At 32.1% G+C, this 15,690-nt stretch overlaps 2 protein-coding genes across 2 annotated transcripts; both read right to left on the reverse strand.

Moving 5' to 3' along the window:
* Positions 1–6: 6 nt before the first annotated feature.
* On the reverse strand, positions 7–2,428 carry LOC112014939 (clavaminate synthase-like protein At3g21360). Its single transcript, XM_024047323.2, is given in 4 exon segments — positions 7–377; positions 1,151–1,404; positions 2,064–2,401; positions 2,404–2,428. Coding segments are annotated over 4 exon segments (963 nt in total). The 3' UTR covers positions 7–31.
* Positions 2,429–9,492: 7,064 nt separating this feature from the next.
* LOC112015199 (probable transmembrane ascorbate ferrireductase 4) lies at positions 9,493–12,703 on the reverse strand. Its single transcript, XM_024047576.2, is given in 5 exon segments — positions 9,493–9,974; positions 11,918–12,024; positions 12,027–12,113; positions 12,245–12,296; positions 12,379–12,703. Coding segments are annotated over 5 exon segments (717 nt in total). The 5' UTR covers positions 12,526–12,703; the 3' UTR covers positions 9,493–9,650.
* Between the last annotated feature and the right edge of the window lie 2,987 nt (positions 12,704–15,690).

Here is a 15,690-nt window from a genome sequence, read left to right on the forward strand (position 1 = left end):
CAATTATTGACAGAGCCACAAGCGAAACAAACTACTTGGTTATGGCAACCAGGACTCTTCTAGGGGGAAGAGAAGGCCTTCTTGCATGAAGCAAAGCCATGTTATCAAAGAAGAGAACATCTCCCTTTTCCCACTTGAATTGGATGCTCTCTTCTTCGATGATTTCTTCACACCTCTTGACTACATGTTCCGGTAATTCTGTTCCGTCTGCCATCATGGCTGAGCTGTGTTCCTTTCCATGCATGCCAACTACTGTGTTAAACCACATCCTCCTTCCTTTTCTTCCATCAAACACCTTTGTTAGAGATCGTGAGCCCAATGTTGCCTGAACTGCACCATTTGGTAGCCACTCCAAGTCCATGCCAAGAGCATTGGCCCTATAATAAAATTTTAACATGTGAGACTTGTATTAAAGATGGTGCCGAATTCAGGAGAAGGATCCTCTGCATTTGCTTAATTTGAAATGGAGAGTGCATTTCATATTAAGAATTTGATAGTTAACAAAAGTCATCTAATTCAAAATCAGTTTTCATTCCTTATTTGGTGTAATAGAATTCTAAATGATGTGGCACCGTGCATAGTCTTACGTTCTTGAAAATGAAATTTGAAACATGAAATGAACCCTATTCAATTTGAGCCAAATAGAAAAGATCTTGATCCCCAAAACCATGCAGTCAAAACTTTCCTGCTAGATTACTTATATGTGTATGTAGTCCTTATAACTTGTTCTTAGAGTCATGCATAGGCTATTTTAACTGAAACTAGACTCAAGGAAAAAGCTAATGAACATGGGTTCTGAATATTGATTTATGCCAAGAGGCAAGAGATGTCATATTCTGCAAGAGCATGCATTCCACCTATGTTGAAAACTAGAGATAAGCCGCGTGTAACTAATCAATACGTTTAAGGACAATTTTTTCATAAATGCTAACATGACCTATTGTAATTGGTGTATCATAAAAGTGGTGTTAGTGGTTTTGAAAAATGTTACTCCAATCAATAACATGTCATGTCAGTAGTTTTTAAAAATGTTGTCTCCCTTGTATTACTCATAAACCAATATATATGAATATATGAGCACACTAATGGACAACATCATTACAAAACCAGAAAGTGATAGCTTCTTTATGCATGAGATCATTGTCTGTACCTTCTCTCAGCTTCTGCACAATCCGATGTTCCAAAAGTATTTTCCCAGCCTCTACCTCTCATGGAGGATGTATCATTCTTGCTAGGAGCTGTGAATGTGTACTTTATCCCCTTCTCCTCTATTTTCTCCACAGCTTCTGGGAACTCCTCTAGCATCCTTTCTGTTACTCGGAAGCTGGGAACAAAGGGTGTCTCTCCACCTTCAGGGGGTGGTATCTCACAGAAAAATATTACTTTATTTGGACATTCCTTAATCTGGTTGGTTAGACATAATAAAGTTTAGCAAATGGCACATGCTATTATATGTCCAACTCTTTCAAATTATCATCAAAATTATACATTTGCAATCTCCAATTAGATGTGTAAGAGACATAATTAAGATGAAATAAAATGTTATGTTCCTCTAATCAATTCAGTGCACAGTCTGCTTCATCGTCAAAATACATCATCAATGCTTGACTCGTTAAATTTATATATTGCACATCGGCTATGATTTAATATGAAATGCTAATTTCCTAGGAGTCAAAAGTAGTGATTGATGCAACAAAATAAAAGAAGTGGTTGGTGCTGAGGTATACTCTTGGACCCAGCTTATATTGACCAAAAATATAACAATAATTTCTAGTTAGTTTAACTAACAAAGTTTTTTGGTCATTGAATAAACGACTTTGGATTGAATCCTATCTACACAAAAAATAAATTTATTGGTATGTCAGCTTAATAATATAAAGCATTCATCATGGAGAGATGCCATAGGTTCAAACTATCATATTCAATCAAAGAAAAAAGTTGGGATTCGGCTAGGTAGAGAAGGTATATTCTATAGCTATTAAGAGGCAGAAATGAATCACTTTTAACCAAACTCCCTTTCTTAGACTATCATATATATACGTGTGTGTGTGTGTGAGACTTACCAAAACCATTTCATGGTGGTAGTAAATGAACTCAGAGAGGGGTCCCTCGTTGGCTGTCAAAACTCGTTTGTAAACATGTGTTCGAGGTGCAGGCCCCACATAATGAATTTCTTCCCAGCCAAAGATTTCTATGATTTCATTGAAATCCTCAGCTTTCTCAACGTTGTAACCTCTAAGGAGGACAGCACTGTTGTTGATGATCATTTGCTCGAACCAGTCCTTGTTTTCCTTGAGAGCAAAGAGAAGGGATTCCAAGTCACCCTTGTTGGGCTCTGGAGGCTGTAAAACTAGTGGCATGATTTCACCATGCACTACTTTTTGGCCTTGACATTTTCCTTCTTGAAGGCCTTGCTAGAGAATTCCATTCCTCTCTAAATGTTTTGTCACTGTTTTAGGAGTTTTTCACTTCAAGTGGGATTATATTTCACACTCCTAGTTTGCTTATATATATAGGTGAAGTAATGGTTATTATCATAGCTGTCAAATGGTAAACTGTATCGTAAATGATTTTTATTTTTTTTTATCGTATATCGTATCGAATCCTGTATGATAAGATACACAAACATTTAATAAATTATAAAATAATTATAGATATATATATATATATAAAAATGTATATTAATTATTAATTCAGAATATATTGAACTAATGATCAATTTAATCATTATTTATGTAATAAAATTTAACAAAGCTAACTAAATAAATCAAATTAACTTATGTCTATAACATGCACATTCAAATTGATTAAATTCAAAAGTAATACATGATATATGAACTAAAATAATAATATCTTTTCATCATCTTGGCTAACCAACTCCATCTAAAGTCAATATTATCATCATTAGCATCTTGCAAAATAATTTTTCATAGACATTTTCTTTATTATTATCAACATTTACTTTTTTTTTTTTGGTTTTTTTTTTAATTCTAATAATTTATTCTTTATATTTTTTCTTGACATTCTAGCTTTTTAGACTCAAAATAATAATAACAAAATAAAAAATAATTATATTTTCATTTAATACATTATTAATAGCATAGAAAATAAATTTGCACATATGAAAATGAGTGTTATGAGTATAGTCTAAATTTTGTAGGAGAAAGAGAAGGGAGGAAAAAAACTCATGAACTTGCTATTTCATTAGACTCAATTATGTTTCCCAATAATTTTGTATTAACAAAGTCTAACGACTTGTTTCAATAAAATAAAATCATAAATTTTAACAAAAAAATCCATTTTAAATCCACATATTTATGTATCGTACAATACGTACGATTCACCGATATGATACGATTTATATGATACGCATCTATGTATTGGACGATTCATAAGCACTTACGATACGCCCTTACAATACAAAACTTTTTGTACATGATACGTTACATTTCATACGATATATATCGTACAATACATATCGCGTATCGTACGATACTGATAACTATGGTTATTATTGTTTAGGGAGTTGTTTACAAAGCTTGGAATCAACACAGGTTTGGTTTCTTCATCGGCCTGTTTAATGGAGATTCTTTATATATGTCTTTTTGTGAAGGGTTGGAATTTTGTTTGGTTTTGGTGAACACTTGGCTTATGCAGCCTCCTACAAATAGAAGGTAGTGGGTTTTTTTTTTTTTTTTTTTTGTCACAATTCATTTGGCAATGTTTACTTAATTGTGTAGATTTTTTGGCTAGAAGGGGTTGTTGTATGCAAGATGATTTTGTCATTTTTGATCAGCCTCCCTCTATTGAACTTCTCCCTGTTTTGTATGCAGATATGTATGGTGTGTCATGTTGTAGGCTGACAAGCCCATCTTTGGTGTCTGTGAACAGTTAGTTCTTTTACAATATATTCCTTTTAGCCAAAAAAAAAAAAAAAAACTTGGTTTGACATAAGTTGATGTTGAAGCTAGATGGTTACTAATTACCAAATCTTTTATATATTATTGTAGAGATTATTTGGAAACTTCTAGTTATGGATTTATAAAGTTCATTCTAAAGGTTTTTTTTTTTGGATACATCAATAGTTGGGGGGGGGGGGGGGGGAATTTTAATCCTAGATGTTTTGAAAATAGCAAAAATTACCAACTAGTTAAGGTACAAAGCTTTTGACCGTTCATTATAAAGGTTTTAGAGTTTATCTAGTCGCTGACTCACACGATGCGTGGGAATAAATCATTATTTTATAATTATGGTATTAAATATAATTTATTTTCTAAATTTTTTTTGAAGATAATTTTGTTCTCCCTAAAAATTACACAATTTCTAAAATTATTTCATCTTTCTAACTCTACCAATATATCATTCTATTATTTTGGGTTGCGTTTGATTGATATTATTCCTTCATAAGGTTGTCCATATTATTCAATATTATGTTATATTGCACTATGTTTTTCTAATTTTTTTTCTTGTGCAATTAAACTTTTTAAGTTTTGAATAAATCATTCAAATTTCTCATTCTCTTAAAGAAGATTACTATGATAATAAAAATCATAACAAAATTGTACTTAATGTTACTCAAATAATTGATAGACACATTCAAATGCATAGCCAAGACTTTTTATTTATTTTATATATAAATTCAAATTCCTACTTACAAAATAAATAAGTAATTCAAACAAAAGTCAAACCAAAAGTATAATAGGGAGAGAGATTACTTGTGATGGAAAACTCAAAAATATAACACTAAAACATATTAACCAAAATAAAGTTTTAAAAAATACAATGATTCGTCATCTTAAAGTAGAGTTGCTAGAAAGAATAAAAAATAAGATAATAACAAAAAAGTAAAAATATAAGATATAGTAATAAACATCAAATTATTCAAGTCATAATATATAATATAATAACGATGATATATTCTTATATACTATCTTTATAATGTAATAAGATGACATCTATTAAATCAAAGAAAAAAAATATAATCATAAAAAAAAAAAACTAAATCACATCAATCTAAAGTAAAATTCTAAAAAATATAAAAATTCATCAACTTAAAGTAAGTTTTGAAAATAGCTTACATTCATAATATGAGACTAAAATAATTCAATAACCTAAAATGAAACGTTAATTATTCAATAATTGAAAATATATTTGCATTTTTTTTATACTGTAATATGAGGCTAGCCATACCACATCAACCACATTATAGGATGTAAAATATATATATATATATATATATATATAAAAGAAGGAAAATAATTATGAAACTTTTCAATTTGCAATTATGTAATAATACTTTGGAAAGGAACTCATAATCTCAACCAAAGAAAAAAAAAAATGAAAACTTAGAAACTCATATGGTCTAGGCATATTTGATAACTCAAAACAATATGCATCTCAAAATTTGGCATGGTCATGTTTAATTTTGACCAATTGTATAGGTTCATTATTTCAGTTCAATACATAACAATAATAACATAAACAACAATTGTAATTGACAATTAACAATGGTATACTTAGGCTTCCCAAGCATTAGTGGTATACTTATTCCTTACTCCTGTATCAACATCAGATTAGCTGAAATCACAAACATGAATTCTATGATATGTGGCTTGATGCAAATGAGCTACAAACAAATATTAATGATAAATACGGATTTTTTTTTTTTTTTTGATACACTGAACCATGATCACAAAGGATTGGGAGTGGACCATGATTTCTCTAGCACAACAAATCCATAGGAGTCACATAATAGGAAATCAAGACCACCAAAAAATGAACAAAAAAATTGAAAGAAAGAGAGAAATAACATTTTGTGTGTATGAAAACTATGTATTGAATGTGAGAGAGAATTTGAAATTTATAATAAGAAGATGAGACTAAGAAGAGCCAAAAATAAATAAAGATAAAGGGATAGAGGAAGAGAGATATTAAGGTAGTTAGTAGTGGGAAGATGAATGGTAAAAAAGAGGGGAAAATGTTTGAGAATGTAACAATAAGTTAAGAAAAATAATAAAAAGAAAAAGAGTTAAAAGAGAGAGAGAGAGAGAGAGAGAGAGAGAGAGAGAGAGAGAGAGAGAGAGAGGTATGTGGATGATGTGGCTGCTGATGTGTCTCAACAAAAGTTTAGCAACAATAAATATTACGTTTCAACTTTTATATATATATATATATATATAAATATAAATGTAGATGAGTATAGTCAAATAGGTAAACTTTTATATATATATATATATATATATATATAAATGTAGATGAGTATAGTCAAATAGGTAAACGACAAAAATATGTGAGTCTTTTGGCTAAATATTGTTAAAATTAAAACATATTTGCGTTATAGGTACTGTTTGAAGTTATTTGTGGAAATGAGGAGAGAGATTGAATTTCGGCAACAGTGTTGCCGAAATTCAACAAAAAATAGGAGAGAGAATGAGAAAAATGAGGAAAGAGAAAAGCCTAATGTCAGGAACAGTAAATCTTGAATTTGGCAACAGTGTTGCCGAAATTCATCTGCCCAAATTTCTACGCTGCCCGGATGTGTGAGAAGTGCAATAATGAGTGGGTGCCCAAAAAAAAAAAAAAAGTAATTGTGGCAATGGTATTGCCGAAAATGGTAGGGGGAAAAAAAAAGTGAATGCGAAAGAATTAAAGAAAAATATATAAAGTGTTAAGTACACAATATTTTTACAACAAATTACAGGTAACTGGTTATTATTAATTCAAATTTAAATTTAACATTGAGATTACTATTTTAATCCAACAATAACAATAAGTAATAACCTGACACTTAGAATTTGTTGTAAAAATATTGTAAAAATTGTGTGCACTTCATTTCTAAAAAAAAAAAAAAAAAAAATTTCAATTGTGGCAATGACATTGCCAAAATACCATTGCCACAATTGAAAAAAAAAAATCCCACAATTTCGGCAATGGTATTGCCGAAATTGTGGGAATTTTTTTTTTTTTTTTTTCAAAAATGTGGCAATGGTATTTTGGCAATGCCATTGCCACAATTGGGATTTTTTTTTTTCCCAAAAATGTGGCAATGGTATTTCGGCAATACCATTGCCACAATTGATTTTTTTTTTATTAGAAATGAAATGCACACAATTTTTACAATATTTTTACAACAAATTCTAAGTGTCAGGTTATTACTTATTGTTATTGTTGGATTAAAATAGTAATCTCAATGTTAAATTTAAATTTGAATTAATAATAACCAGTTACCTGTGATTTGTTGTGAAAATATTGTAAAAATATTGTGTACGTAACACTTTATATATTTTTCTTTAATTCTTCCGCATTCACCTTTTTTTTTCCCCTACCATTTTCGGTAATACTATTGCCACAATTACCATTTTTTTTTGGGCACTTACTCATTATTGCACTTCTCACACGTCCGGGCAACATAGGAAATTTGGGCAGATGAATTTCGGCAATACTGTTGCCGAAATTCAAGATTTACTGTTCCTGACATTAGGCTTTTCTCTTTCTTCCTTTTCCTCATTCTCTCTCTTACTTTTTGTTGAATTTCGGCAACACTGTTGCCGAAATTCAATCTCTCTCCTCATTTTCACAAATAACTTCAAACAGTACCTATAACACAAATATGTTTTAATTTTGGCAATATTTAGCCAAAAGACTCAAAATATGTAATAAAATACTAGAGTACAAGAAGCTTGTTAAAATTATGATCCTACCAAAATTAAAATTGATGGAATTATATTCCTATCATAAGATTGAATCGATCATTCTATAGTTTCACAAACTACCAAAATAATTAATAGCAAAATTTTACAAATTATAAAATCATAGATTATTATATTTGTCTAAATTTAAAAATTATATTCTAAATATACTTAAATCAAATAAGTTTAATATATACTATTTTGTAAAGGGTGTCTACTATTCAAATAATCTATCTTGAAATAAGAAAGAAATAGTAAACACAAGGCTATGTAAGAGTGTAGACAAAGTCATTACCTTGGTTGATTATAAATTTGCCACTAGAGATCGAAGTTTTAAAGAAATCTCTTTTACCGATAATTGTAACAAAATCAAGTACCTTAATTAATTTGTAATCGCGGTGTAACTCTTCCCAAAAAGTTTGATCCCTGTTTTATGCTTATATAATAAATATTTAAAACATTTTAACAGTTTATACATGTGAAACTAAATAGAAAAACAGTTTAAAACCCAAAAATGGAGATTTAATCATTTTGAGCTTTTTAGATAACACCATTTTGTATGATCTGAATCCGAATTATATAATCAAGGACTAAAAGAAAGAACAAAGGCAACAGCTTGATCTTAACGAGGGATACTCATTCATTGCTAGCTCTATGTTTGTTGTCTCCTATCTCCAATGGGTGCAACCAAGTTGAGGCAGGCCAAGCTCTGTTTTATATACCATGATTAAGATCTTACTTTCATAGAACTTAGTTACCAATAAAACCCACCAAAAGAGATTGTGATTTTTTTAATTGTAGATTACGTGGAACTAAGAAGTAGAGGTCCCTATCAATTAAGCAACCTCACAAATCTGGGTCCTGGAAACAAACGAAGGTTTTGTTTTCTTTTGTTCTGGTTTTCCAAAGAAACAAAAGCGAGGTTTATAATACATTTTCTAGAGCTAGAAGTAAAACAAGGCACGAGGAGAAAGCACCAACAAAAGTCAACAGTAATGAATGTGTTGGCACTTGCCATGCCACCTTCTTTACTCAAATGTTGCATTACAGACAGCACTGGCAATGCAATTATTAAAAGCAAATATACTTTGTGGTTTTGATTTAATTTGTGATATATGCAATTTTATTTATACGTCTGTATGATATCAGTACGGATCATAGGTATGGAGAATAAAATAAAGTGAAAACGTACGAATGCTCTAAATGCTATTTTATTTTTACAACTTTTTTTTTTTCTTAACAGTTTGTCGAGATGTAAAGTATGAGTAGAATAAAATTATTTTCTTATTAACAATTACTGATATTACTTTTATGGTATAAAATTCCTAATAAATTACATCAATAGTTATGAAAAAAATTATGAAGTATAATTAGGGTTTTTTTCTTGCACCATTGGTATATTTTTGGTTAAAACCGGGAACATATGATTGATTGATTTTCATATATAAAGAGGCCAACCATGAGTTTAGGTTTGATACCCAAAAACTTTATTAAGGAACCAATATTCTTCCAATTTTATTAGATGAAAATCACCTATAAAATAAATGAAGAACAATGTATTGGAAGGGATAAAATTACTTTAGGAAAAAAGAAGAAGAAGATAAAATGGTTTTCAACTCTGTTTGAAATCTGTTTATTTTGCTGAAATTGAAATCTTTTTACTGAAAATACTGTAAATAAATGTAAAAGTTAACTAAAATAGTATAGTAACTCTCATAAATAGTATCAAAAAATGTAATAAAACTCATAAATGATATCAAAAATAAACTAAATAGTAAAATAAGCTGGCTTTTTAATTTATGCCAAACGAATCCATGAAAATCAAGGCAATTACAGCTCACAATTCACAAGAGATTTCCCCCTTTTTTCCCCTACTATAAAACAAACATATAGTAACATTTACATACATATCCAATAAGGATATCACTATAAAGCCAAGTCAAAAGACTCAAAACAATTTTGTTAAAACGACAAGCAGTTAGCATCTGAGAACATGAGTTTATTTTGAAGGGTTTGGTGCTTTGGTGAAACCACGGCCAATATTACAGTGCCGCTAAGAAGGGCCAAACCCAGTCCTAGACTATTGACAACCATGGACTCTGGAGAGTGTGTGGATACATTTCTTTTGGTTTGTAGGAATGTCAACTTCTCTAGAAGTCCAGTTTCTGCTGTGGCCACAGCCAAACCATATGTGTAGAGACCAAGGAAAATGTGCCAAGGCAAGACCCTTAGCCTTACTGTGCGCGCCTCTCCTCTGTGCCAAAAGCTCAGGAAACCCATCAACCACTGCATTTAAATTAATACTCCTATAAGAGAATTTGAAACTCACATCATATTATTTGAAAAATACACACTTTTCATTAGAGTATATAAAGACAAAACTCATATAATTCTTGTACCTTTTGTTCTCCGATTGAATTCAACCAAACATTATATTGATTAATGCAACAAAAAAAGTGTCATTTTTTACACGGACTATTAAAGTCAGCCATTTAATTCATTCATCAATTCAACTATAGGTTGAGTTTAATAATTGGGAACCTAAGGAATTGTTCCTTACCCTAAATAAAATATCTCAAAAATAGGTACCCAACAAGTAGAAAAGTACTCAAGTAATTGTTACAAATATACCATATTGTCTAGGTTCCTAGTCTATGAATAGCCTAGAATTCGTCTCTATACATAGCTCCAATAGAGATCTCAATGGTAACGATAAAGATGTAGACAAATCAATAACAATTCTAACAATAACAATAGCCCCTTCTGCTTTACTTAGTTTAGGAGAAGAGGTTGACGTTNTGGGCAAAACCCAGTCCTAGACTATTGACAACCATGGACTCTGGAGAGTGTGTGGATACATTTCTTTTGGTTTGTAGGAATGTCAACTTCTCTAGAAGTCCAGTTTCTGCTGTGGCCACAGCCAAACCATATGTGTAGAGACCAAGGAAAATGTGCCAAGGCAAGACCCTTAGCCTTACTGTGCGCGCCTCTCCTCTGTGCCAAAAGCTCAGGAAACCCATCAACCACTGCATTTAAATTAATACTCCTATAAGAGAATTTGAAACTCACATCATATTATTTGAAAAATACACACTTTTCATTAGAGTATATAAAGACAAAACTCATATAATTCTTGTACCTTTTGTTCTCCGATTGAATTCAACCAAACATTATATTGATTAATGCAACAAAAAAAGTGTCATTTTTTACACGGACTATTAAAGTCAGCCATTTAATTCATTCATCAATTCAACTATAGGTTGAGTTTAATAATTGGGGAACCTAAGGAATTGTTCCTTACCCTAAATAAAATATCTCAAAAATAGGTACCCAACAAGTAGAAAAGTACTCAAGTAATTGTTACAAATATACCATATTGTCTAGGTTCCTAGTCTATGAATAGCCTAGAATTCGTCTCTATACATAGCTCCAATAGAGATCTCAATGGTAACGATAAAGATGTAGACAAATCAATAACAATTCTAACAATAACAATAGCCCCTTCTGCTTTCCTTAGTTTAGGAGAAGAGGTTGACGTTAATTTAGAGACTGTTTTCTACTAGGATATATGCTATTTTGCTATCCAGAAAAATCCTTCTAATTTTCCATCTTATTGTTTTATTTTCGGGCCACTAATTTCTGTTTTGAATTTTATTATCCGTAAATTACTATGGAAATTGTATACGAATGTCATATTAGTCATTGCCAAATCTGCATGTCTGACTCCTTTAAGTTTAAGGGCTTGCATCGGATTCCATATTTTACCTTGACAAATTGATAATGATTGATGGCCTACTTGCTTCCTAGCTAGTTATTATGAAAACATCCAAAAGCGTCTTTCCTTGATCATGCAATTGACATAGACAGAATTTTGTCATCATTTTAGTAAAGATAAGGAACTTCCTCTTAAAAGAAATGAAAGATGAAAACAATAATGTAGTCTTGTTGCTATTTAATTGAAACAGACATGCCATCAAAGAAATGGGGGATCAAAAAAGTAATGCAGTCATGTTAATTTTAATTGAAACTAAAAGGGTTTGGTAATAGTGTGAAAACTGAAAAGGATCAAAATGGCATCAACACCTGAACTGTGAAGCATAACTTATCCACATAATGAGACTATATTATTCAGTTTCTTAGGAAACACGCACAACATTATGATTTTGAAACAATTGGAGTAAAATAAGAAACATGCATCAGTAAAACTTGGGGAACTGAAGAAACAAAACCTGAGCTCCAAATAGGAAGACACATATCAAACCCATCCAAGAATGCAGACTATAGAAGTTAGCCACAATCCCATCATTCCCACGAAACTTTGTCCAAATCCCAAAAACCCAGAAGCCAAAGCCACTCCTTGTAGACACAGATGCACGGATTTCTTGAAGCTTTTTGAACCAGGCAACCATCTATGCACCAGAATTGCTAAAAAACACACACAAAAGCAAAAGAAGCACAACATGAGCCCCATTGTGCAAATTTACTGTTAATGGTCTAACAAGTTTACATGTACATTGATTAGTATATAATAATTTCTAAGTTCTTTCGCTAGCTACCTTCGCCACTGATGAGAATAAAACCAATCACCATTAGTAAAGGATGAAGAACCTGTCATAAAAGAAAGGAAAATAAAAAACCAAACTTTGGTGCTTTGTGTAAATGACATGCAGAGAGAGATAGTGTAACATACTGCATAGATGAGGTCTTCTTGGGAGGAGTGAATGAGGAAGCTGGACTTGAAAGCAAGAGCCCAGAAGAGGACTAGCAATGCCACTGCAAGTCCTGAGAGTCTAGCAAAGAAAAGGAGTGGGAATAGTGAAGAGGAGGTTATGGCCATGTGTACGTGTTGCAGTAGTACTCTCAGTCCCACAGTCCAAACTCAGGGAAAGTGGTAGCACTAGGAGTTGAGCTGAGGAACTTACAGTTAAAGCTGAGCTTTAGATCTACCATAGTAGAGTATTGAGTAAAGCAATCCCTTTTGGGAAACTTTATTTGGAATAAGGTTTGGTTTTGTTTATTACCATTTACTTACTTTATTGGTAATGTAATAGATTGAGATGTCAAACTCAGTTACCAGACATTAATGACAATAAAGTAGGAATGCTTGCTTAGATTGAATTATTTGGATGGATAATGGTAGTAGATTGCTTTTTAGATTAGGCCATTATTTATTCAGCAAAAAAAAAAAAAAAAAGATTAGGCCATTATTATTTATAAATAAATGAAATTTGACGCTAAAATATATCTAGATGTGTATCACTGTACTGATGATTTGGTTCTGATTAGTGAAATTTTTTTCAAAAGAGGGGTAACATAAGAACATATAATACTTCTTAATAAAAACTATTTTTCGCTTTTTCTTATTTAAGGTATGGCCGACCATTTTAATGAATGGCAAGACTGAATTATATATATATATATATATTGTGTGTGTGTGTGTGTGTGTGTGTGTGTTGGGGGGGGGGGGGGGAACTTTGAATATGTAGTGTTTGTGGTTTCTCAAAATGCAAAGAAATATTTTCCAGGAAAATAGATATACTATTTCTTGTGACTTTAATTCATTTTATCCCTTGATTTTTCAGACAAAATTTTCCCAAAACCGTTCATGGATTTGTTTGTTCATACCTTTCTTTCTTCATTCCCCTCACACAATTGCATGAGTACTTTATAATTTATATATAATAAGCAATCTGTTCATTCTTCACATCTGAGAAGTAGTCTTCTTTTTTCCTCACACCTGAGAAATACTAAAATAGTCTTCTTTATGCGTCCTTTTGGGGTTGGAAGCTACCAAGATTTGAAGAGCAATATATTACACATGCCATCAAAACTATGCTCAGTTATAGTTTGAGATGTTATAGTTTAAGAAGTCTCAAATTTGTTTCTTAGATTTGGTTTTCTATTCAGTATTTTATAGTGCCGCCATTTGCAAGATACATACACTTTTTTCTTAATCCTTCATAAATCGTTTCCTCAACTTTACTCATTCACCTCAAAATTGCATGTTGTCTTGCAAATGCTCAACAAAACAAATTCGAGGGTTCTAGTAAAATTACAAACACTTAAACATAACCGAGCATGATTTTGATGGTATGCCTTTTTTGGTTTTACGGAAACTATAAGGCTAAAAGCTAATGGAGTAACAACTAGCTAATAATAAAATTTTCAATAATAAGTAAAAACATTAAATTTAACAAAATTTAGAAACAATAATAGATAATTCAACTATATTATCAATCAAGAAAAAACGCAATAGACTCGAAAGGCAGTGATTATTGAGGTTTGGAGTTGAGAAAGAGAGAGCAGATGATGGTATATGGTGCGTTGTGAGAGAGATGAGAGAAAATTTTGATTTTGATTTTGATTTTGCAAAAGGGTTTTAGGTTGTAATTGGTGGGGCTAGGGGTGTCCACGGATCGAGTCAGGTCGGGTTTGTGCCCAACCCGGACTTGACTCGACAGACTTGGGTGGGAGAAATCAGAACCCACAATTGACCCATGTGGAGCTTCGGATCAGCCGGATCGGGTCTTGTTGGTTTCGGGTTCGCTACAGGAGGTCAACTCCGACCTGATTTTGGCCGAAATCTGGCCGGATCTCGATAGATATGGCCTGATCTATCAAGATCGGGCCAATATTCATCCATATCCTTCGAGTTTGTGCCCAAATCTCGCTATATTTGTTGAGATCTAGCCGAGATCTCATTATATTGGCAGAGTTTTGAGTTTAGTCTTACCGGTTTTTCGCCGGAACACGAGACTTGAACCGAGATCTCATCATATATGTCGATGAATGTTCACATCGGGTGGGCTGAGATCTCATTATATTTGTCGATGAAGTTCACATCGGGCGGGTCGGGTTCTTCGGTTTCTCAGGCAGTCAAACCGAGACTCGAACCAATTGTGTCGGGTCTTCACGCCAGTGACCAGCAGCCGACCGAACCACTGCTCAAATTGGGCAGTTATCGGGTCAGAGATCGTCAGGTTGGTTGGATTTGTCGGGCCGGGTGGGTGCTGGACAGCCCTAGGTAGGGCTTTGAAAATTTTGATTTTGATTTTGCAAAAGGGGTTTTAGGTTGTTAATGGCGGGGCTTTGAAATTTCAAGGGCAACCTTATCTTTTCAGGAGCAGATAGTATGTTTTGTTGATGTGTTTTTTTTAGACAGGTGTCAATTTTTTATTGGCCTTAGAAACAACAACTAAGTGCTGAGTAGGTTTTCTTGAAACATGATATACTTTCTTGTAACAAAGGGTATACGGTCTATTTTTAGCCCAAAAAAAAAATGGTACATTATCTTTTGAGATGTTCAATTTCTTCCAAATATCTATTTAATTTATTCCTTCTTCTTCTTGTTCTTCTTCTTTTTTTTCTCAATACTTGGTAGTTTATATAAATATACTAAGACTAGACAATTAAAAAGTGATAATGAACAGTTATCATTGTCCAATAATAAAATTTTAAATATTATCAATATGAAAATATAGGAGAAATTAGATTTAACCCACCCGTGGTTAGGCCGGTTTTAATAGTGTCTAGATGTGGTTTATTTGTTGATGTCACAAATTTAATTCAAAAATACTATATGTCATGAATCTTAGTGCAATAGATTGAAAATACTTAACAAAAATAATTTGGGTCAAATTATTGCAATGATATCTTCGTTGGAATAGATTATTATTTCATGTTTGTGTTACAATTAATTGTAAAATTATTGATAACAGGTTATTGCAATAATATCTTTGTTGCAACTTCATAATTGTCATTGCAATAGTGTAAAATAATTCTAAACATGGCTATAGGGTGTGAGCATACGAATATGGTCACATTTAGTAGAGAGGCTAGGATCATAGGTTTGGGAGGTGGTCCCTATCCTTTGTGTACGAGCTTCTTGTTGGGGGGCGTTTAGTAATTATTTGTCGAGAAGAATTTCTAGGCGCGCCTACGACCTTGCACTTGTTGGCAACTAGTCTGGTCCCTGAGGTGATCCTCTCCTCATCCCATTCTA

This window comes from Quercus suber, unplaced genomic scaffold (assembly GCF_002906115.3).
Source record: "Quercus suber isolate HL8 unplaced genomic scaffold, Cork oak 2.0 scaffold_430, whole genome shotgun sequence".
Lineage (NCBI taxonomy): Eukaryota > Viridiplantae > Streptophyta > Magnoliopsida > Fagales > Fagaceae > Quercus > Quercus suber.